Genomic DNA, 24,548 nt, shown 5'->3' on the forward strand with positions numbered 1-24,548 from the left:
CCGCATCCAACAGCTTCACCCAATTCTTTTGCGAGCCGGTAACAAAGTGCCGCAGGTATTCTTCTAACATGCCATTGAACCGCTCCGTCTGACAATCGGATTGCGGGTGAAAACTTGAGCTGTGACTCAGTTGAGACCCTAGGCACTTGAAGAGCTGGGTCCAAAAGTTGCTGGTGAAGCGAGAATCGCGATCACTGACAATATCTTTGGGCAGACCCCAATATTTGACAACATGGGTGAAGAAGAGTCGATTTGTCTCCTCTGCTGATATATACTTTGGTGCTACAATGAAAGTGGCATATTTAGAGAACCGATCGACCACGACCAAGATAGTCGTGAGATCTCCAACCTTGGGTAAGCCAGTGATGAAATCTAATGAGACGCTTTCCCAAGGCCTCTTTGGGACAGATAAGGGCTCCAACAGGCCCGCTTGTGTTAAGCGATCAGACTTGTCCTTCTGGCGCACTAGGCAAGTCTTCACATACTGAGCGATGCCATCTGCCATCTGTGGCCAATAATACGCACAGCGTAGCAGTGCCATGGTACGTTCTTCTCCAGGGTGGCCTGCCCATAGAGTATCGTGACATTCCCTCAGGAGAGTCCTCCGCAGATCTCCTCCTTTGGGTACGTAAAGGCGGTTTCCTTTTGCTTTCAGGAACCTATCCTCCATGTAGAACTAGCGATTTTTCCCTTGACCTGCTAAGTCGACCAAGTACTGTGCCGAAGGGTCCTTGGTGACAAGGTCCTGGATTTGATCTTTTACGGTGGTAGCCACCTCACTCCCCCTAAGGGTGGCAAGCAGGCATACCGATGCTAGATCAGTCCTTTGACTTAGTGCATCCGCAACATGATTGGTCTTCCCACTTCGGTATTCCAGATTAAAATGAAATTCCGCTAGGAGCTCTTGCCATCTGTCCTGGCGACCATTTAGGGTTGGGCTGGGCCATGAAGTGGCTGACAGCCGTGTTGTCCGTTTTCACCACGAATGGGAGCCTCAGGAGGTAGTGCCTCCAAAGGTGCAAGCAATGGACGACATCCAGTAATTCTTTCTCATGGGCCGCGTAGCGCCGCTCCGCATTCTTCAGCTTCCGACTCTCGTATGCCACCGGGTGCCCCTCTTGCAGCAGGACTCCGCCCAAGGCGTAGTCAGAGGCATCCGTCTGTACCTCGAAAGGTTTGGTCAAGTCAGGCAAGGCCAAAACAGGGCTACTAGACATAGCCACTTTTAGTGAGTTGAAAGCATCTGCTCTCTTTGGCGACCAGTCCCAAGGTGTGATCTTCTTGAGAAGCTCAGTCAGCGGTAATGCAATGAGGGAGTAGTTCTTGAAGAACCGTCGATAAAAGTTGCATAGACCAAGGAACGCCCTCAAAGCATGGATGTCCTTGGGTGGCGGCCAATCCGTGACAGCCTTGATCTTTTGTTGGTCCATCTTGATGCGACCCTCTTCAATGACATGCCCGAGGAAGTCAATCTGTTTTTGGGCAAAGGAGCATTTGGAGAGCTTTATGTACAATTCATGCTCTCGCAACCGAGTTAGGACTTTCCTCAGGTGCTCCAGGTGTTCGCCCAATGTTTTGTTGTACACCACAATGTCGTCCAGGTATACCACCACAAATTCATCAATGTATTCTCGAAAGACTTGGTTCATTAGAGTGCAAAACGTGGCCGGAGCATTAGTCAAACCGAACGGCATGACTAGGAAGTCGAACGAGCCATATCTGGTCACACATGTCGTCTTGGACTCATCTCCTTCGGCAATGCAGACTTGCCAATAACCTGTCTTCAGGTCTATTTTGGTGAACACTGTGGCACCGCCCAGTCTATCAAACAAGTCCGCCATCAGGGGTATGGGGTACTTGTTCTTCACAGTGATCTTGTTGAGGGCCCGATAGTCAACACAGAGCCTTAGGGTACCATCATGTTTCTTTTGGAATAGCACAGGTGACCCATAAGGCGACTTGGAGGGCACGATGATCCCTGTGTCCAGCATCTCCGTCAACTGTCTTCAAAGCTCGGTGAGTTCGGGTTGTGACATTTTGTAGGGTGCTCGGGCAGGTGGCTTCGCACCCGGCACCAATTCAATTTCATGATCGACTGTCCGCCTAGGCGGGAGCCGCTTCGGCATATCTTGCGGCATGACATCCTCAAACTCCTCCATGAGCTCTTTCACAGGCATTGGGATGGGGCCTGAAAAGCGCTCAATCTCTTCCATGCAAAGGGTAGCTAGGAACGTGGGTTCTTGCCGATGGACCCCTTTCTTCAGCTGCAGTGCCGAGATGTTTCCTGAGGCCATCTTTATGGTTGTGCATGGGACCATGCAGGGTTTGGCCCCGTTTTCTCCCATCATCAGAAGCATATCCGCAAAAGGTATGGGAATGATGTTAGTTTGTCTCATGAACTCCAATCCCACAATCAAGTCGAAGTCGTCAATGATCACTACCCGCAAGTCAAACTTGCCTTCATAAGGACCCATCTTTACCGGCACTCCTTTGGCTATCCCACCCACTAATTGGGGTGGCGAGTTGATAGCTTTGACACGAACTAGGCCAAGGCGTTCTACTTCTGTGGTGGCCAGATAGTTGTGCGTAGCACCCGTGTCTATCATGGCCTTAATAGGTCTGCCATTTACCCTTAAGTCGACAAACATCAAGGTCTTCTCCTTTCTGGGAGGAGGCCCGTTGCCTGTCTTTATCTTTCCCTTCTTGGCAGTTGAGGTTGGGTCTTTCTTTTTGCATATGCCGGCACTGGTGCCCTCTACAGCATTGGAAATGGAACAAACAAGTGCGTTGAAGGCACCTATTGGTTCTGTCCGATCCGCATCGTCCTCATCATCGTCCGTCCCATCATCCAGAATTTGATGGGCATTCATCTGTGCCTGTGGGCACTCATTGTTCCAATGTGGTCCGCCGCAGTGGCTACATCCTGAGGGGGGCTTCCGCCCCCGATCATTATTATGAGACGCAGCGCTATTGCTGCCTGAGGAAGACCCTTTCGACTTGGTTGCACTACGGTCTCTCCCACTTCTGCTAGGGCCAGTATTGTAGGATTGGCCCCCTTTGAATCCCCCACGGGCTGGTGGTTGAGGTCTATCCTTTCGAGCATCCACTTAGTAGTCACTGAGGCATTCCGCAGCTTGGATGGCTTTGGGCAAGGAATCAACCCTCTGTCTTTGTATCTCCATGCGGGCATAGGGTTTCAACCCTTCCATGAACGTGAAAAGCTTGTCCTTGTCGCCCATGTCCCTTATGTTCAGCATGAGTGCAGAGAACTCGCGGACATAATCTCGGACTGACTTCGTTTGCCTGAGTTCCCGAAGCTTCCTCCGTGCATTATATTCAACGTTCTCGGGGAAGAACTGTAAGCGAATGGCTGCTTTTCGTTCCTCCCATGTCTCAAGAGCATCCTCACCTGCCCTGATGGCTTCATATTTCACACGTCACCAGAGTTTGGCATCGCCTTGTAAATACATGGCAGCAGTTGCTACCTTCTTGGGCTCCTCCAATTCTCCCACAGCGTCGAAGTACTGTTCGATGTCAAAGATGAAATTTTCCACCTCCTTGGCATTTCGGGCGCCCTGATAGGGCTTTGGTTCAGGAATCTTGAGTTTCTGGGGTGCCGAGGCAGCATTTGCCGCGCCCCCAATAGGATTTCCCCCTCCTCGGAGTAGGCCTTGTAAGGCAGCGTTGACAACATTGAGCTGATTAGTCAAGTTGTCGATGGTTCCTTGCATGGCAGTCATTCGATCTGCCTCCTGAGTCCTATGGGCCAGATCCTCATCTCTTTGCATAGCAGCCGCCCGCGCGGCTGCATCTGTGTCAGTAGCAATATTTACAATGTCTTGTTCGGCCTGCCGCATCTTGCGGTCCAGGTCCTCCACTCTTTCGGCCACGGGTCAAAATCTGTTGACCGTAGTCTCCAAAATCAAGAGGCGGTCTCCATGGTTCACCATGGTCAAAAATGATGACAATAGCAATGTGTTCCTTCGTCCGATGTCGAGCCTAGGCTCTGATACCAACTGTTACGCGGCGCCTTCCTGAGACTTCTTGGAAGGGCGACGTAAGGCTAAGCAACCGATGATTCCAAGGTTGCTGTCCGCCAACTGGGGTCCCCTCCGCACGCTAGACGAGATTGTCAGTGCCGTGCGGGAAAACCAATGTCAAGAACAATTGAGAGAACAGAAAAGTGAATTGAGAATGAGAAAGAAAGAGAGATTGTTTGCATTAATGAAAGCTATTACAAAGAAAGCAAGCGGTGTCGAGGGGGAGAGACACCAATACAGGGAATTGATTGCTTGCTTGAATGTTTTGATTGTTTGATCCCCCCTAATAATGCTTTAAAAATAAAAACCCAAGTTACAGGACTAGACATAAACTAGCTAGAGAATCACAACCAAAAATACATAAGGTAAACTACTCTATATTTACAACAAAAGAGACCCAACTAGAGCAGGTCCATGTGCACCCTCGGTCGGGGCACTGTCGTGCGCAGGGCACAGTGCGCGCGCGCACTGGGCGCTGAGCGCTGGTACTGTAGCAGGGCTGCACTGTCACTGGGCGCTGGGCACGCGCAGGGGCACGGCCAGCATAGGGGCGCTAGCAAGGGACATTGATGGGGTGACATAGGCCGAGGCAACCATGTCACTTGGGGCATCCGAGATCACGGGGCCGTCCATGGCGCTGGGCGCTGAGAGGCTTGCCATGGCGCCATGGGGCGCATCCAAGGGGTCATGGGGCATGGCTGGAAAGCCGCCCATGACAGTTAGAACGTAAGCGAAACAGACCATTACATGAGAAGTTTTATATTCATTTTTAAAATTAATTATTTTTATTTCTTATTTTGCTTCTTCAAATCTTTACATATTTTGTTAATGATCGAACACCTCATTAATAATTAGACACCTGAAGTATGCACAAAGTGTGCCTATACTGATCGAACACCTCATTAATAATTTATAACAAAAATATATAGAGTGATATATCCGCGCATTGATGTAGTGAACGTCGTATTAAAGGACAACACGTGGCTCTTTCCATTTTTATTTTTTATCTCCATGGTTGAACCACCAAAAAGCCAACCCACCAACCATAGAAACACCAATTTTGAAGCAGCCCGACCATTTTCTATCACCAAAAAAGGTCAATGACAGGTCTCCAAGGTGTTATTAGACTAAAATGCTGCCTTATTGTCTAGGATTTCTTTCAATAACATAATTAAAAGGTTTCTACCTGCCATTGCTTGTGCACTGCCAAATTTTTGGGACTCTAGTTCACTGAAAACAACAACATGCGAATTAACTATCAGTTAAGTAAAATCCATTAAAGAATATGGCAAGAACGGAAATGCAAGACGACCATGAGAGCGAGAACGTTTTGGTCGATTATCCAAAGAATTTTAATAGGTAAACCTCCTTAATTAAATTATGTGATTTATAATTTTAAAATAAAATAAGTTACTTTGCAGAACAAATCATAGTAATTGATGGTGTAAAAATTCCTTGTAACGGTGTTTATATATTCACTAATCCTGCACGTTGCATTATTATTAGTAGAATATGAAGATACGTGGTTTTTCTTTTTAAATGTTAAATGAATTTGAGTCCAAAGGAAAAGAGAAAAAGGTGATTAGTGGAAGAGATAAAGAAGGAAAGAACTAAGCATCGGCATAATAAGGGAGTCCCTTACACGGCTACTAGCACTTAGTGATTACAAAAAAAGGAATTAATTGATTCTCCATTTCCACATTATTTTTTCCTAAATGTAAACACGTTGAGTTATTTATTGTAAAAAATATGAAAAGAAAAAGACACGAGACTACATGAAAAAAGGTGTAGAATATATCTTTTGAAAAAAAAGTTATTTGTCATTTTTTAAGAAACATCTGTGCAAAAGAAAAATATGTTTGGACTCATAATATTTTTTTAAAATTGTAAGTTTTTTATGAACGAAAGAGGATGCTTCTTTTATTTTCTAGCTATCCAAAAAGTGCCTCATGGGACTTATTATTCAGAAAAGAACTTTAACAAGAAGTTATTTGAAAATCTCTAGGATAAAAAAAGAAGTCTGAGTATCGCTTCAAAGAAAATCAAATTAAAACTTCACAAGAGAGTTGGGTAGAAGTTAGAACTTTCTTTCAATAAATTTTTTTGTTGTCTTAAATAGAAAATGACAAAAATGGCCCCTTATATATGAGGGAAGTTTAAAGTACCGACTTAAATATACTTTTGAAAAAATTTCATCCTTTAATTCATAAAAAGTTTAACAAATTGTCTGTCAGATTCGAGATAAACGATGGATAAAAAGATGTAATCAGAAATACCATACAAAGTCCTATCAAATCATAGAAATTACAACACAAAAAATTGCATAGGAAAAAAAATAGGCCAAAAAATTGCGACAAACTCTAGAAAATTCATTAGAAAAATATTAAAAACCGCACCTCTAAAGTTCCCGCTAAATTATGTATGTTAGATTTGAAGTGATCATTGTTGGCTAACTGAAAGGACCAAACCATTCAGGAATATATTCAAAACTACTTTAAGCCTATCTCCAAACAGTAGGGTCCATTTTTATTATTTTCTGACATATAATTCCTATTTTTAAAATATAAAAGAATATGAATTGACATCAAAATTAACATTGGACTCTCGTATTTTAAGCCTAGCCATTCTTTGAGAACAAAGGAACTAAAAGTTGACATCAAATTGCTGTTACTTCTTAAAAATCATTCATGATAAATGAACACACGTTCTCTACACTTTCTATTCCCTAATAAATAAATGCAACTTTAAAGTTTTTGAACATGCACGAATAATATCATATGTTATAAAGAAACCCTCTTTGAAGAAGAAAGTTCCTTCTACACCTCCTTTTCAATAATATGCATGCAAATGCAATAGAAAGAAGAAAGTTCTTTAATTCTTTTTGGATATTGCAATAGTGAATCTTGATTTCCCATTACTTTAGTGATAATCACCCCTTTTTGTCCATCTATATATTGATGAAAATGGCATACCTTGTAATCCCATGAACCACCACCACCTTTGCCATGGCCACAAACAATTCTAAAGCTGTCATCAACATGCCACCTCAAAGTAAATCAATCAATTCTCTCTATTTTTCTTAATTTGTCTCCCTATTGCATATCTGCATGTGTCGTTTCCTTTTCTTGATTATTTTGACTCTCTGTGAGTATCCTGAATTAGTACACTTGAAAATAGGTGATATTTTTTATTCATACTAGAAAAAGTACGTGATTTTCATATGTTCTAGCTGTTAAAATTCAAAAGAATCAGTAATGAGAAATTCAAAAATATTACATGTGATATTTTATACTATGACCTTATAAAGCAATTCTTGAATTACTTTTGTTGCCACAGTAGAAACTTTCCTTGTGTCAAACGGACACAATCAATTTTATTTATTTACATATGTGTGTGATTTTTCGGCCAAAGGAATGTAATTTACCTCTTTCAACCAATGTAGTTCTGCCAGGACTTGATCTTTGGTTATTCTTTTGCACATGTTTTCCTCTCTTTCTGAAATTAAAGAAGAATTCGTATGAATGTTCCAGTTTCCTATGATATCAGTCCAGTAAAACTATTGATGAATAAGACATCAACATATATAGGTAGCTATCAGCCCATAAAGCTCTTTTTGCATGAGGCTCATATATACAAGTTTGTGCTACGTATATCTTGGTCCATTTTCTGTATAGAGGTGTCTAATTGATCATATAATTACCAAAACTTTGAGAATCTCAACATGTTGTCATTTTCTTATTGTGGCAGAGACAAATCCTTCACCAAGGAAAAGCTCAAAGGGATCCCACGAAAGAGGTACGTATCAGGACTAGAACTAATTAATCATTTTTGGAACATTATAACATGGAAGTTCAGTTTGATGTTCTTAGAAGTTCAGTTTGATGTTCTTAGTATTTAGTGACAAAATACACCAACTGAATGATTTTATTCCCATCTCAGAAGCTAACAAGAAGTTTCCCGTTTCTTGTTTTTCTTTAGATACTGCTCTTGCACAGCTTAATACCGACAAGAAGTCTGCTTTTATCAAGGCTTGGGAAGAGAGTGAAAAAAGCAGAGTGGATAACAAGTAAGATCTCTATCTTCCTATATGTTGTTAGCTATCATACAATTGAATCTTGCCTATGTAAGAACAATTTTAGTATACTCTTTTAATTGCACAAAAGCTTTCTGCTGATCAAGTAATGTTAACACTTGTATGACTGAATAGGGCACAAAAGAAGCTCTCTAAAGTTGCAGCATGGGAGAACAGCAAGAGCGCACATCTTGATGCTAAACTGAAAAAACTTGAGGTAAACATGCACAAAGTTTAGTAAACTTATTTTCAACAATTTCAGACATCACATCCTGCAAAGAGGAAACCAATTTAACCTTTAGAATACGTATTACATATTCAAATATATTTGCACGAGTCACGAGAGCAGAAAAAAAGAGGAGATAGAATCCAACTACTGACAAGAAAATGTCTTAATTTCAAATTGTTCTGAAGTGCCTTTTAAAATACAAGCGCTTAAGCACGTTTAGTATGTTTGATATGACGGAAGTCATTATCCTTGAAAAATGTATTCCTGCAAAATGACTTCCATCGTACTAGACACACCTTAATCTGAACTGTGATTAAAATTATCTTCTTTTCCTTCAATTAAGTACAAGGAGGATTTCAAAGACAATGTTGGATTCATGTATTTAGTATGTTCACCATGGTCCATCTAAGTGTTAATTGAGGGGCGAACCACGTAAAAATGGCCCATGCACAGTCAAATTGGCCGTCGTGTATGGGTGTGGCCTTGCATGTAGGGCACAAAAGAATCCCCCATAATTCTAGTAACTAAATGGGGTAATCTAAAACAATAAATTCTAGTTTTTGTTGGGCGCTATTGCCCAAAATTTTGGGTACTGCATGGTATGGAACATTACAATCAATGTGGTTCAGTTTATGATAACATTGATTAAATGCTTTTGAACCATATAGATTTTGCAGCAATGTTGATAAGCTTGTGCAATCTACAGGAAAGATTAGAGCAAAAGAAGGCAGAATATGCAGAAAAGATGAAAAATAAAGCAGCTTTAATACACAAGGAGGCAGAGGAAAAGAAAGCCATGGTTGAAGCTAAACGAGGGGAACAAATTCTTAAAACGGAGGAAATGGCCGCCAAATATCGCACCACAGGACAAACTCCTAAGAAATTACTTGGATGTGTTGGATGATAAGAGCTTTTTCACTTGTATATTTTCATGCTTCTTGTTGTTTAGTGTGTGTTCTTTTACGCATCCAGTTTTGTTGTAGTGCTTCCGTATCTGTATAGGAACTTACTTATCTGCTTAGGAAAAGCATTCTTGTGTTCCGGAGAACTCAATGTCAATGATAATAATTCCACTTCAGAAGTTTTCACAAAAACTCAATGCATCGGAGGGGAACCTCTGAAAGTTTAGTAGTCAATAATTTGTGGGACGTCAACAATAATTCCATTTGTCAGGCAGTCCGAAAAAGCAGCATTAACTAGCAAATGAGTTAACAAAGTTTCTCCCAATATTTAGCTATGCAAAAGATGTAACCACAAAATATAAGCTTCAGAAACATGCCAGTAGACCTAAATTTGCCTGACATGTCTGGCTTACATACCACTCAAGATGGCTCTATTACTATAGCATCAATACATAGTGCAGTCAAATTACAAACCTCTTCTGCTACTAAAACACAGAATTTTTCGACAATTCAGGCTTTCGTGATCACCATATTTAGAGAAAGCCAACTTCATGTTCTGCTGATGAGTTCAAGGAACTTTCACTTAAAAAGCCAAGAAAGCTCATGTCATTGTTACTCGGGAAATCCAAAAGAAGCTGCAATGCTGATTCAGATGAATCCTCCAATTCTGTATATGGTTGGCCGTCAGCAAAATTAAGGTCCATCTCAGTTGTGATGCCTGAAGCGGATCCATACTTTGTAGATGAAGATGCTTGAGAAGCTGGACTTTGACAAGTAGTACTTCTGCCTTGTTTGTTGAATTTCCTAAATGATTCTCCTATCTCTGAATTCCATATACGCAAAAAGTAGTCACTTCCAGACCTTCCTACTGATGATGGAACCAAGTCCCTGGAGAGACGGGCCTCAGCTTCAAGCCTTGCACTTTCCCATTGTGCCATATGGCGGGCTGAAAGCGATGTAGTTGGGTTTCTCATGAACAGCCCATTAGAGGGTTCATGAGTGTGAGGATCAACGCCCAAGCAAAGTAGGCGTTTCTTCAGGTGAGTATTCCATAAGTTCTTTATCTCATTGTCCGTCCTTCCAGGTAGTTGTGATGCGATTGCAGCCCATCTGGATAGACTCAGTTCATGGTTATTCATATATATTGAAGTAAAAATTCATGCTGCAGATTCTGTTATACGAAAACTTTTTTCATTTTTTGCTTGTCGGCCGAAATTAATTACGGGTCAAAATATACAAAACCTATACACTGATTTATGTATATTATCTGTATATTTAGTATATACAATATGTATACTATATATATTTCTACTTAATATACAAAACCTATACATTTGCTGGCTATTATTCTTTTGAGCGGTCCAAAAATGTAGGTTGATTACATCGGGAGTAAATGGCTGTCTTGACAACAGTCACTTTGTTACATTTGTTGCAGAATCTCTGAGAAACTAATAATTTGTAACAAGAAACTCCAAACAGATTATAGTAGCTTATCACTTTTTTACAAGAATACCACAGCAAACATTTTAAAAGTAGATAAATGAGTAAAAATTGAAGATCAATGAAATGCTATTCACACAGATGTATCAAATTGAAACCTTCAAATTCGAATAGTACCATTCAAGCCAAGATAAAAAAATCATCCACAAAGGCAGGTTCAATATGTAAATTAACCCTTAACTGCAAATATGTAGACAAAAAAGAAATATAGTATCCAAGATCAGCATGATTAAGGTTTGATGATTACTCATGATTCACCTAAATTGAGGTGATAAAAGACATAGTATGCCAAGTTTATATTTATGAGCTTCCAAACATATTGAAACATGAGATCATAGGGGACTATTCATGCAAGTTATGCCATGGCAAAGGAGTGACAAATAGCTAAAAAATGATCATGTATTATAAAGACCATGAATAACACCATAAAAGAAAGCAAACCTGTTGCCAATAATGCCGTGTAACTGTATGACAAGCTTTTCTTCCTCATGGCTAAACGGACCTCTTTTGATGTCTGGCCTTAGATAATTCGTCCACCTAAGACGGCAACTCTTCCCGCAACGAGCAAGACCTAAAAGAAAAAAATTACCAAATTAAACTCAGACAGCAAGCTTGCTTCACTTTCCTCTGTTAGTTCACGTCATTCAAAGATGGGAATGGGAAGTATTTCCTCACTTCCGTTCTTAGTATATGACACAGACACAAAGAAGAGAGTCCAGGGAAGTTATGAATCCGTAAACAAAATCCATAACATAAAAGAGGGTTAAATGCTTAAAAATTCAATTTTAATTCTATATATATTGTTTCTGATTTTATACCTTTATCTCAACGAAAAGATCAAATGTTGAATCCATTTATTTTTCTGTTATTCAAGCAAGTTGGAATATGTAAAAGGGCAGCCCCGTGCACTAAGCTCCCGCTATGCGCGGGGTACGGGGATGGACCGGACCACAAGGGTCTACTGTAAGCAGTCTTACCCGTACTTCTGCAAGAGGCTGTTTGCACAGCTCAGTCCAGTTACGGCAAGTTGGAATATGGACTGACATAATAATGGAAGAAATAGAATCATTTTGGTTTTGTTATAGAATCCTTCCTCTTCCTATACTTGAATAAAGCATAGTAGAAAAAATTTACACATTACTAGATAAGAAGTTATTTTCATGATCAGCTAAGACATTCAGCATTGTTTTGAACTAATTTATGTTCAAAAGACTTCTTGGCCCAAAACATATCATTCTAGAGTTTGCCAAAGTTAAGGTGAATGGATGATTCAGTAATGAGATACAAGCACATGACCAAAAGAGTCCAAAACAAAGTACAGATAACACATAGATGCAATAGAAAATTTGTCCTGTTTCACTCATTCATTAGCAGCTTGGAAACTAAGACTTCAAGATGAGTTGACCAAAAAGTTATCTCTTACTAATAAACACAAAAAAGAAGAGTGGTGAAGAAACCTGCAAGGTTTGGAAGAGAACGCCAACTACCATGACCATGATTCTTGATATACTCAACAAGTTTTTCATCTTCTTCAGGTGTCCATGGCCCTTTGTTTAAACCTTTCTTATCACAACATGGGGCTCTCCCCATCTTCTCTCTCTTTCTCTCTCTCTCTCTCTCACACACACACACACACACTAACTATAACTCACTCAACTCCTTTGTATTATTTTTTCCTGTATGTTCGCCTGAAACCAGGTCCTTTAGCTTTAAAAAAAAAATGGGGGTCTTTCTATGAAGGCTTGAAGGAAAAAAAGAGAAAATTGACCAGTCGAGTGTGAGTAATAATTGTAGGTTATATAGCAATAGGGGAAAGCACCAAGGCTCTAGCCTGATGGTCAGTAGGTCTCGGTTTTATATCCAGAGAAGGCAAAAAAAAATATTAGGCGATTCTTTCTTATTTATTCTAAGTCTGGGTGAGTAGAGTTGTAAAAGATAAGCCTGAATATATCTACAAATCTTTCAAATTTATCAGTAAATTTTATTAAATTACTCGAATTATGATTTATTTTAATTGAGCATCTGAACACAGAGCAAAATAGTTTTTATTAAATACTTTTTACTCATATTTTGAAAAAGCTTTTGTGCGTTTTCTCAAGCGTTATTATGTAAATATGGTAGCCACATAAATATGTAAGCCCGTCAATCAGTTCTGATCAACCGTTTAATATATACCGATCCGATTTTGATTTTTTCGGGACCAAAACCGGTTAAACCAGTCAGAATTAAAAAAAAAAAATGTAGCCGTTAGGACATGAGCTGGACCGTTGGCCAACGGTTCATTTGCAAAAATGACCGTTGCCAAACGATTCCTAATGTAGGTATTAATGTTGGTGGAAATAATCCACTTTTAGATCATGAGGCAATGCAACAACATTATACCGACACTTTTAATGAAATTGATGATGATGATGAAACACAAGCCCCCGAAAATCCCATAGGAGATACAGGTCCTGCACAATCACATACACAAGACAAACCGCCTAGAACTCGTAAGCCAACCGCTAAAATTTGGAAATTTATGACTAAGGATAAGGAAAGTCAAACAGCTAAATGTACCATATGTAGACAAGTATTTGCTTTTAGGCAAGGAACTAGTAAGGATGGTGGAACGGATTCACTAAATAAGCATATGAGACCTAAACATATGGATGTTTGGGTAGAGCAAACGAGTTCAAATGTGGGGGGTATTCAAATGACGATAGATCAACGAACCGGTAAATTTTTTAAGTATGACAAGAAAAAAAAGCTTATAGAAATAGCTAAAATGGTAGCTTATGATTGTTTACCATTTTCCTTTCCTTCGGGTTTGGGGTTTGTTACTTACATTCAACTTTGTTATAATCCGTTATTTGAGGGTATTCCTAGAAGTACTTGTAGAGCGGATGTTATAGATTTGTATAAAAAATATAGATTTTATTTGCGCCATGTCTTTAATTCTTTAAATTGTAATGTTTTGATGAGTCGTGAAATTACGCTATATTCGACGCTAATTCCTTAAGCTTTTGTGACTCCTTAAGCACTTTTGTTGTTACTTTTTGTGTTTTTATGTTGTTTTGTAGGAAAAGATGCCCGGAGAGCAAAACGGATCAAAATAGAGCAAAAATAGAACAAATTCATACTTTCTGGCACTATATGCTACACGCAGAGTATAGCATATGGCGCAGCATGTGCAACATGCGAGCAGCATGTGGTGCAGCATGTGGTGACAGAGAAAATTGTCACCACATGCTACGGTTTTGGCACCAAATGCGATTAGCATGTTGAACATGCGAATAGCATGTGGTGCAGCATGTTGTGCCAGAGGGTATTTTGGTCCAGATTTTGTTCCCGTTTTTTGGAATGATATAAATACTCTTTTAGGGTTTGTAATATTTATCTTTGGTAGTTTTTCATCAAGTTTGGAGACTAGTTTTTACACCACACTTTGGGGTTAAAGATTTGAGTATTTCTTAAACCTTTAATTCATTTCTTCAATTCCTTGCTTTGTATTGTATATCTAAGTGTGTAGCTTTCTATTCCATAACTTGAATCTCGTTTATGAAAGTATTCTTGATTAAAGTTTGGATTGAAACTCTTGTTTTGCTTATGTATTGAATGATTTTTATTGCTATTGAAGTGGGTCTTTGTTGATTTAATTAATCTCGTTCTTGAATGTTTCCAAAGGGAGTAGCTAACCCTAGGACTCACCCATTTACTTAGATTGAGCTTGGAAGAGGAAATCTAGGTTGGGAAAGATTAGTTAACAAGAATTTGGGTCATTAAACTCATCTAATAACTTGAGCTCGGAAGAGGATAGTTACTTGAGGTTAAATTTATTGTGCCTAATATCACACTCTAAGGCTTGGAAAAGCTTAGAGTGAAATTCATTGATTTGGTTGGAAGACTTTCAATGAGATTTTAGAAATCATTATCTATTAACATAAACCCGCTCTTAGTTGTAAAATCGTGAAATACATTGGATCGTTACTTGAGTGTAATCTCCTATTATCCAAACTTGTGGCCATTGATCATTTTACTCGCTTTCTAGGTTAGTTTACATTTCCGCATTAGTCATAATTTTCTCCAAAAAACCTAAATATCATTTATCGTTTGGCTTTAGCTTAGTTGGTGAAAGTTCCTTACTTTCTTAATCGCCTAGCATATTGTTCCCTGTGGGATCGACCCCGACTCATAGTTGGGTAAATATATTGCATACGACCGTGTACACTTTCTCTTTGAGGAGTGTATTTTGGACGTTATCATGTTTCTATTATCGCCGATTTGAGTCTTAGTCTTAACAAGTTAGATTTTTTTGCTATTATATGTCATTGGGTTATGCAAAAAAGAATTATTGATTTTTTATATGATGAAGGGAAAGCTCGTCATAATGGAAATTTTTTAGTTGATTCAATGTCTACTATTATGATATTTTTTAACATTTATAGAAAAACACTTTATATTGCTTTAGATAATGCTTCTAATAATACAAAGGCGGTTGGTATTTTAAAAAGGGAATTAAACCCTCCGCTAAAAAATATTTTTCATGTGAGATGTAATTGTCACATTTTAAACTTAATTGTTAAGGATGGTCTTGAGTGTTTTGAAGATTCTATTCAAAAAGTTAGAAATGCGGTTGCGTTTCTTTTTTGTAATGCTAATAGGGGAAACCGAGAGATTTTAAGAATTCTTGTGTGGAAAATAGCCTTAGACCTAGAAAAATTCAAGTAGAAATTGAGATTAAGTGGAACTACACTTACATTATGCTACAACAAGCATATGAGTATAGGATTCCCATACAATAAGTTCACAAAAAATATAATATTAATAATGATGATTGGTTAAATATTACGGATTGAGAAGATGTTAAGGAATGTGTTGAACTCTTACAAAAATTTCATAATGCAACTCTTGCTTTTTCTAGACAATTCTATCCCACAGTAACCGGAATTTTAGCCTACTTAGCGGAAATAGCTAGAGTTTTATAAGAGTATAAAAATAAATCCGGTTATCAAGCGGCTATTTTTAATATGACAACAAAATTTAAGAAATATTTTTTTCCCATCCCAACTTTATTTATATTGAGTTCTCTTTTAAATCCTTGTTTAAAAATGTCTTATACTAGAGCATTGGTTAATCAAATTTATACATTTTTAGAAATTGTAGAGGGAGTTGAACCATCTTTAGGTGAAGTCGAGCTCGCTATTGATGCCGAGTTTAGAAAAGTTTTTAGTCATTATTCTAATTTGGAAGAAAATGTTGCACCCGTTGCTCCACGCCCTACTACTTCTCAAAGTAGCAAAAAGGGCTTGTCGGGTTTGTCGCATTTAAAAGTTTTACATTCACATCTAAATCCTTCTTGTAATACAAATTTTGATGAATATCACCTTTATTTGATGCAGCCAAATGTGGATATCAAGGAGCTAGATGATTTGGACGTCTTAGCATGGTGGAAGAAATACAAGGCAAGTCATCCGATACTTTCAAGCATAGCTCGAGATATTCTTACGATTCAAATATCAACCGTGGCTTCGGAGAGTGCATTTAGCCAAGGACTTCAAGTCTCACTAAGCCATAAAACTTCAAGTTTGTTATAATTGAGGCTAATGTACATAATTAAAAGGGATGACACAATTTAAATGGTTAAACGAGGGCCTCGGTTGAAACTTTCTATATGTATGGGTAAATATATAAGAAAAAAGATATATAGCAGTTTTGCCACCCGAGCTAACTAAAGACTGAAAAGTGTTACTAGCAAGGGGCGTAAGCTGCCACCCTAGAGACCGGGGTTCGAACCTCTGTGCACAGTAATCCTCTTTTGCTTGGATTCAGCTATTCTTTTTCATTTCTTGTCTTTTTACTTTATTTCTGCTTTACTTGCTATTCTTTATTGATCCAAAATTAACTCTTTTTTGCTTTAATTAATTCGTGGCTCTTTTACTTCCTCTTTCTTAAGTATTAATCTTTATATATGTCTGTTGCGTGCACATTCTATATCAATGAGTACTACATTTTAAAACATTACATAAATATTACCAAAGATATGCTTAAATAGTAAATTTAAAATTTTAAAAGAACATTTTTAGTTTTAAAATGATGAATATTATTATTATGTTAAGAGTTTTTAAAATTTAGAGGCTACTTTGATCTTTCACCAACGTTTGCGCTAAGCGAAGAGGAGTGGGTTGAAGCTAAAATTCTTGATTCTTTCCGAACTATATATATGCAAGAACACACAAGGGCAATAGAGTATGAATATATTGAGGTAACAATATTAGATGATTTATACGATTCGGATTTTTAATGTGGAAAATCTTTTTCTTTCTCAAAGTTTTAGAGAATGCGGCCTCTTATCCCTACAAAAAGATTTGGGCCGCTTAGGTATCTTTAATCTCAGAATATTTAAAAGAGGTCTATATAAATCGAAAAAGATAAATGAACTAAACTGTAACCCAAATTTGAAGAAACCGACCCATTTACCTATTTGGATGGCGTGGTATCCAGAACGTCGAAATCATGTATCCGCCTCTATAACACCTATTTATAATGGGCAATTAAGAACATGCGCAGAAGCTTTTTCATAATTTGAGTTGAAAGTGTTTAATATAAATATTTTATTATGCGTTCAATTGAAACAAATCATAATTCAAACATTTAAATGAAATTTACCGATAAATTTAAGGAATTGTCCATGTATTCGCCCATGAAAAAAGATATGAATAGGAGAAAAGCATCAACAAGTCTTAGGCTGGCTACGCATTTAATGCCATGATATGATGCCTGAATAGATACTGTACTATTGTTACCAGTGTAAATAAATGGATACATAGGCCACATGCCACAAGAAAAATTGTAATTGGATGATTGATGCAATAGACACGAAAGTTGCATTGAATGAATGCCTAATCTTCACTTCATTCCCAATTTTTGAGGTTCGGGAATCTGATCAGAGATAGTACAATCGAAGATAGGGGCGGGGTATGGTATAGTATTTGAAATTTTGGTATGATAATTTTGATTTTGATTTCTAAAAATATTATATTATTATCGTACTAAATTAATTTGGAATGATTCGGTATTTTAAAGTTCGGTTTAGGTATTTTACGGTATTGTAAATCGGTACCATAATTTGTCCTACTTCAACTTACACATACTCATATTTTGGAGAATTATGACTTCCGCTACTTAAGAAAAGTCTAAATTATTATGTACTAAGCACCTTACACATGTAAAACTATTTAAAAGAAAGTACAAGCAATTCCCTTCGTAAATCAATTACACAAAAAAAACATTTAAATTAAGATAGAGTAATCAAAATTTCAACTGTTAAACAATTAGTTCTCTAATAATACTAGTTTTTGTATTTGTTAGTATTATAACACTAAGATATATGAATTGGATATGTAATTATATACTTCAGTATGGTATTCGGTATTTCAGTATTTCGATATTTTCTTTATGACTACCGAATACCAAACTTTTTAAAAATGCATACTAAATACGGTATCAAATACCATAATACCGAAATTGTTGTGTAAAAAATTTCAATTTTGATATGGTAATCGGTATTTACCATATTATGTCCACCCCTAATTGTATAGCAAAATAATTCGGTAAAATGCACAGTGCAGAGGCAAATACACAAAAAATGCATAGTGAGCATTAAATTAATCCAATTAAAATCAGCATAGATTTTAACTCTGTTGTTTAGATTGAGAACAGAGAAATGAAAGCAATTGGTCAACAAGTACTAGTATCTGCCTGTGAAAGTTTATTGACAAAATTTATCAGAAATAAATGCATAGACAACTTAAGTCAAACGTAAATTTATCCACAGGGTAACTGCACTGAGCATGAATAGCCTCTTAATTGTGCATTCAACAAGCATGAGCTTGTTGAAAGAAACAAATCTTTCTACGTCAATGTTGTCATTTATTGCCCTTTTCAACACAGATTGGTTATTTGCCAGCATCTAACTTTAGCTTACATTTGGAAGCCTGTAGCTCCTTTAGCCTTTCTAGTTAGTACAAAAATAAATCTGTTTTATTTACATGACATTCTTCGTTTTTAGTATATTTTAGCCTTTCTAGTTGGTATAAATATAAATCTGTTTTATTTCGTGACACTCTTCATTTTTAGTATATTTTAAAAAAGAATGATAATATATTAAAACAGTTGAACTTCAAACTTACTATGCATAAGATTATATTGAAAAAGAAATCTTAATAATTCACTAATCGAGATGGCAAACTGAACCAGAGATAAATCATGTATCCTAAGATATACGAGTTAATCCAACAAATGAAATAGAGATTGAAGCTAAGTTGCTCGGACTTGGGTGCGGGTGTCCGATACGGGTGCAAATCTAGAGGTCGGATCCTTCATGATCTAAATTTTAAGATTCAGGGATACAGATTCAGTTATGGATACGGGTGCAGGATTCGGATAAAAAAAATTCAAATATCTAAAAACAGAATTATAAAACCTAAATTATGAGATATCATGTGGAAAACTTGAGGAAAAAATATTGTTCAAGAGGAGAATCTCAGAAGGAGATAAAAGGAAAAGGAGTGATATAGAAATTTGTATATACAAGGTATTTCATTTTTTTCATTTCCACCTTATCTTTTGTTTTGATTAAAGAAATCATTGAATATGTCTAATTTTTTTTTTTTTAAAAAAAACTGGTAACTGTAAATATGTCCAGAATTTCTCTGTCAAATTTGGTCAAAGTACCCAAAATAGGTTGACTAGATCGGGTACGGATCTCACATCCACACCCCTGTCGTGTCGACACGGGTGCGGCACCGAAAGTGAAGAGTCCGAGTAACATAGGATTGAAGAGTAAATACTCGTCAAAATTGAAGCAAAATATAAATGTATATACATACGTACCAAAACTATATAAAATGATTAATGATGATTGAGATCCATATTTAAAAAAAAAATAGAAGAATTGGTGTGAATCAATTCTATATTGAAGAAAGAATTACCCTTATAAAATGTACTGGTAGCAACAAAAATGTCATGACATATTCAAGATCACAAGTTTCAAAGATATTCTTTCTTTCTTAAACTTCGTATACAATCATACATACAATATCAAGTAAAATGAGACCGTGGGAATAATTAATAAGGCACTCTATTAAAATCATGTCTAATTAAATATCGGGATGTAGCATCACTTTTGACACCTATGAAGGACCACCTAGGATTGTGGTGATGGATATGATTCCTCCACTCTCAACTAAAATTTTCAAATTTGAGTCTTGTGTATGGGGAAAATATTCGTACCAAGCATTTCTTTCTTTATTAGGCCTTACGCAATATAAATCTGAATTAAACAATACAAATCTGAATTAATAAAGGCCCAATTCGAGTACGAACATCGAGTGACAAAAACAAAGAGAAACGTACGTAAATGTACCATTTGATTAACTAGTTTACCAACATTGCCAAATTATACACAACTTATACACTTCAGTTGTATATATTGTATATTATATGTATAGTATATTTGTATGTATATATTTTGTATAAAGTATATACTATCTATACATTGTGTACATATTTCGTAAATTAGATGATCAAATAGTATTTGGCCGTAATTTTCCTAAAAGAAAGACACCCAAGGTAGGTAAAATTTAACCATGTGTTACAAAAGTATTACTACTCCCTCCGTCCCAATTTAAGTGTCTTACTTTTCTTTTTAGTTTGTCCCAAAAAGAATCTCTTTCTATATTTAGTAAATTGACAATTCAAACATCTTACGTGATAATTTTAACACCACGAGATTCAAAAGACATTTTAGCATATTACATACATTTTTAATTTAGGACCACAAGATTCAAAAGTCAACTTTTATTTTTAAAATTTTATGTCTAATCAAATTAAGACACTTAAAATAGAACGGAGGGAGTACTATTTTTGTCTCGATATTAAGAGTGATGTGATTATCTACTGCCCCTGTAGTGCTAATGGACAAACTTATAAGCAGAAGATTACTGTTCTCGACTTGAATTTACAACTATATATAAGTGCCAATAAGGGTTTTTTTTTAGTCTTCACATTTCAAAGCACCCTATAGGAATTTTACATGTGGGTGTTGACGTGTTGTGAATTATCCTTGGATATTTTCATTTTTATGTCATTCATTACTAAAGGCCACTTCCTATATGGACTTTTATAATTGGTGTGTTGAGTAACTTTTTTAAAAATCTCTTCTTGGTGCTTATTAGATTATTCTTCTAATCCATATTATATGGTGGTTTTAATTTGTATATTTAGTTTAAAATAAATAATTATTTATATAACTAAGCAAGTATTATTTTTTTAAAATTTTTTACCCTTATTTCCGATAAGTGAATTGTTACATAAGTAATAAATATTAAATTGATAGCATTTAATTAAAGATATTTTAGTCTAGCGGAGAGTGATTTTATTTTTTAAAGGGTGTGATCAAACTAAAAACATCATATAATATGAACCGGAGAAGTACCTTGTAAATTATTAAACTTCCAAAATTTTACTTCTTTAGTGCAATCACATACGGTTACAAATACAAAAAGTAAAATTTATTGAATGGTATTGTATAGTATTGAAGATGAAGGTTGCATCATCAGTAAAAATTGAATTAGCTTTATAATCATGTTTGATTAACTAGGAGCTAATCCTTTTAAGCATAAAGTATATATGAAGAATTAAATTAATTCTTAAGAAGTAATCCTTTTAAGCATAAAATAAATTACTTAAGACCCTTTGATATTTGCTAATTTTCTTACCAAACTTGCTTTCTCCTAAATAATTTGTTTGTTAAAAATTATGCAATTATATGACGAAGAAATTTTAATAATTATGAATATTTATGGAGAAGATATGTACCTGCAATTACATTAAACTAATTATGTAGTAAACATGTATGACACAAATTATACTTATTTGATAAAAGTTACATACTATTTTATATTTTGAAGCCCGGGCTACTGTAAATAGTATATATATATATATATTGGAGTTTAGTTTTTCAAAATACTTACTAATAGTGAAAAATAGGAGTTCGGAACCAAAATGCCTCCAAAAAAACATTTTGAACCAAAATACCCCAACAAAAAAAAAGTTACTAAAGTACCTATAGCGCAGTATTTTGCTGCGCTATAGCACTAACGGAGACGGACCCGTTAAGTCCTATAACGCAGTAAAATACCGCGCTATACGAAATACGGTCTGACCTATAACGCATGATTTTACTACGTTATAGGAGAGAGGCAAACTCCTATAACGCAGTAAAATCATGCGTTATAGACCTCCACTATAACCCGATCGGGTTCCACCACTGGCCCCTCCAGTGGCAAAAAAAAATTAAAAACGCCATTGGAGGCGAGCCAAGGTGGTCCCCACGCATTAAAAACGTCGTTTTCTATATAATTTCATCCGGAAAGTTTAGATTCTCGGTATATTCAAGTCAAGGAGCAAGATTCTAAGTTCGAATTTTGAGAAAAAGCGGCGTACAACTCGATTAAAATAACTCTACAAAACATGTTCGATTAAGATTTTCTACTATGAACTTTTGTTAATATTTTGTTATATACATTATATTGCATGCATGTTTAACATTTAATCGTCATTAATTTTTTTAAAAAAATCAAATTTCATTTTTTTTTTGGGTTTGATCGGCTGGGCAGTGGCTTAGGCCACTGTTTCGTTTTGTTTTTTGGTTTAATTCATTATTTGTTAAATGTTTAGGAATTGTTAATTTGTTAAATGTTTATGCATTGTTAATTTGTTATATATTTATGAGTTGTTAATTTGGTTAATTATTTATGAATTGTTAACATTGTTAATTTGTTATATGTTTATGAGTTGAATTTGGTTAATTATTTATGAATTGTTAATGCATTATTATTTTGTTAATTGAGTATTTGTTAAATATTCTTTATGAATTGAAAGAAGTTGATTGGTAATGAATTATTATATTGTTAACATTTTGTTTGGATGATTGGTATGTATTGTTTTGACATTTATCGTATTATGTTGTATTATATAGGACCAAATCAGTGGTTACATAAAATAGAACCTCTCGTCGTTACATAACAATAAAATTAAAGTAGCAATCAAAGCAAACATTTTATTTATACTAACAACATAATATAATAAAATAGGTAACAACCATCCAAACAAGTTGTAAACGATTATGAAATGTTAATCTATACAATTTTAAAAGCATGAAGATATATGTTAAATAAAAAAAATTATCTTAAAAAGAATAGTTAAAGTTCTTCTTTTCATAAATACATAAGCTAACGATAAAAATGTAAAGTTTATAGGAAAATATGTGGTCGACGAATATGAACTCTTAGTTTAATTTTATCGTAGTTGTGTTGGCTATTTGGTCAACTAAAAATATATCACATATTCAAAATAGAGTTTCAAACAACTATTACTGCTAAATTTCGATTAGTTAATATAATTTATCTTTCATTTCAAGAATAATGACTAATTTAGTTTGTACATACCGGACTCTTTCATGGATCCGAATGTTCCCCCTGGGGCAGATGATCACCCGGGGCCCGCTGTTCACCCGGGGCCCGCTGATAGATCAGTATTGTCTTTGCAAAACAATTATAGGTCAGAGTTATTATGGGCCGGTACTATAGGGATATCTACTAGGCTCCGTCCCCGTAGGGTGCAGAGAGCGTGGACTCTTTTACGCGAGCACCCCCACACCCTCGCGTGTTAGAGATATTGTTTCGGGGTGGCATCTACCGTTGCGTGTCCGTTGGTCGGGTACAGCATGATTGGGCGCTCATCACAGCCATGGTTGAGCGGTGGAGGCCAGAGACACATACCTTCCATCTTCGCACTGGTGAGACCACGATTACACTTGAGGATGTAGAGGTCCTCTTTGAATTGCGGGTTGATGGAGAGCCACTGTACACTCGGTACGAGCCTCCTCCTGGTCGGACGTGGGTGACAGAGTTGACTAGGCTCACCCATTTCGTGCCTGATGCCGCGGCCCAGATATCCGGACATAGTCGGGTTCAGCTTAGTGCACTCTGCACTTATTTGGAGGGTCTGGATCCGGTTGACGATGGCACCCCGCAGGACGATGTTGATCGTCATGCCCGTTTGTACCTGCTTATTATATTCGGGTGCATCTTGTTCCCGAATTCATCGGTTGCCTTTGTCAGTTTACGTTACTTGATTTTTTTGGAGCATCTGGACCGCTTGGGAGACTACAGCTGGGGCGGTGCTGTTTTGGCGTATCTTTACAGATGCCTGTGCTGAGCGTTTATTGGTGCTGTCAGAGATGTGTGTGAATTTTTTTCTCTTCTCCGGGTAATATTTAAGTGTGTGTTCCTGTAATGTCAACAAACCTCTTGAAAGGGCGACTAAAAAATCGTATTTTCTAATATCGCTTACAGTTATGGGCGTGGGAGAGAATGCTGCCTTTTCAGCCCGTACCTAGGCATCACCTCAAGATTGACATGCCTTATGCGAGGAGGTGGATAGCGGGTTTTGACCAGGATGTCGATACGCACCACAGTATTCTTCCATTCCGGGACCAACTTGATCACATGACGGATGATGCGGTAAAACTATTTAAATTTACATTAATAATTTAATTAAACGTCTTTTCTACATGGTGATCATTGATTTGTATTTATATGTTCTGCAACTATTTATATGGACGTCGTACGCTGTTATATTAGATGGTTTGCCCCCCTTTTGTAGGGCAGGTCAGAGGGTTTGGAGGTCGCGGTGTCCATTGATACACCTGGACATCGTAGAGGATCACATGCCCGAGCGTGTCTTACGACAGTTTGGGT

General features: G+C 36.9%; 2 protein-coding genes across 2 annotated transcripts; one reads left to right on the forward strand and one right to left on the reverse strand.

Annotated features, from left to right (window-relative positions):
* The first annotated feature begins 6,784 nt into the window (after positions 1–6,784).
* LOC132640634 (remorin-like) lies at positions 6,785–9,371 on the forward strand. Its single transcript, XM_060357313.1, has 5 exons — positions 6,785–7,091; positions 7,788–7,835; positions 8,019–8,106; positions 8,248–8,329; positions 9,048–9,371. The coding sequence occupies exons 1-5, from the start codon at positions 7,046–7,048 to the stop codon at positions 9,243–9,245; spliced, it is 462 nt and encodes a 153-aa protein (XP_060213296.1). The 5' UTR covers positions 6,785–7,045; the 3' UTR covers positions 9,246–9,371.
* Positions 9,372–9,589: 218 nt separating this feature from the next.
* Positions 9,590–12,582, reverse strand: LOC132640633 (transcription factor MYB17-like). The gene is made up of 3 exons (XM_060357312.1): positions 12,201–12,582; positions 11,185–11,314; positions 9,590–10,353 (listed from the first exon to the last, which is right to left on the reverse strand). Exons 1-3 carry the CDS (start codon positions 12,331–12,333, stop codon positions 9,777–9,779), a joined length of 840 nt encoding a protein of 279 aa, XP_060213295.1. The 5' UTR covers positions 12,334–12,582; the 3' UTR covers positions 9,590–9,776.
* Positions 12,583–24,548: the final 11,966 nt, after the last annotated feature.

The sequence above is a fragment of the Lycium barbarum genome, chromosome 5 (assembly GCF_019175385.1).
Source record: "Lycium barbarum isolate Lr01 chromosome 5, ASM1917538v2, whole genome shotgun sequence".
Lineage (NCBI taxonomy): Eukaryota > Viridiplantae > Streptophyta > Magnoliopsida > Solanales > Solanaceae > Lycium > Lycium barbarum.

What these genes read in the sequence shown, in the direction of transcription:
- LOC132640634 (XM_060357313.1), top strand. Translation starts at nt 7,046, where the DNA reads ATGGCCACAAACAATTCTAAAGCTGTCATCAACATGCCACCTCAAA. An exon ending in AAAGGGATCCCACGAAAGAG is followed by an intron (nt 7,836 to 8,018) that starts GTACGTATCAGG and finishes GTTTTTCTTTAG; the next exon opens with ATACTGCTCTTGCACAGCTT. An exon ending in AAAAGCAGAGTGGATAACAA is followed by an intron (nt 8,107 to 8,247) that starts GTAAGATCTCTA and finishes ATGACTGAATAG; the next exon opens with GGCACAAAAGAAGCTCTCTA.
- LOC132640633 (XM_060357312.1), bottom strand. Translation starts at nt 12,333, where the DNA reads ATGGGGAGAGCCCCATGTTGTGATAAGAAAGGTTTAAACAAAGGGCCA. An exon ending in TTCTCTTCCAAACCTTGCAG is followed by an intron (nt 11,315 to 12,200) that starts GTTTCTTCACCA and finishes TTTTTCTTTTAG; the next exon opens with GTCTTGCTCGTTGCGGGAAG. An exon ending in CACGGCATTATTGGCAACAG is followed by an intron (nt 10,354 to 11,184) that starts GTTTGCTTTCTT and finishes GAGTCTATCCAG; the next exon opens with ATGGGCTGCAATCGCATCAC.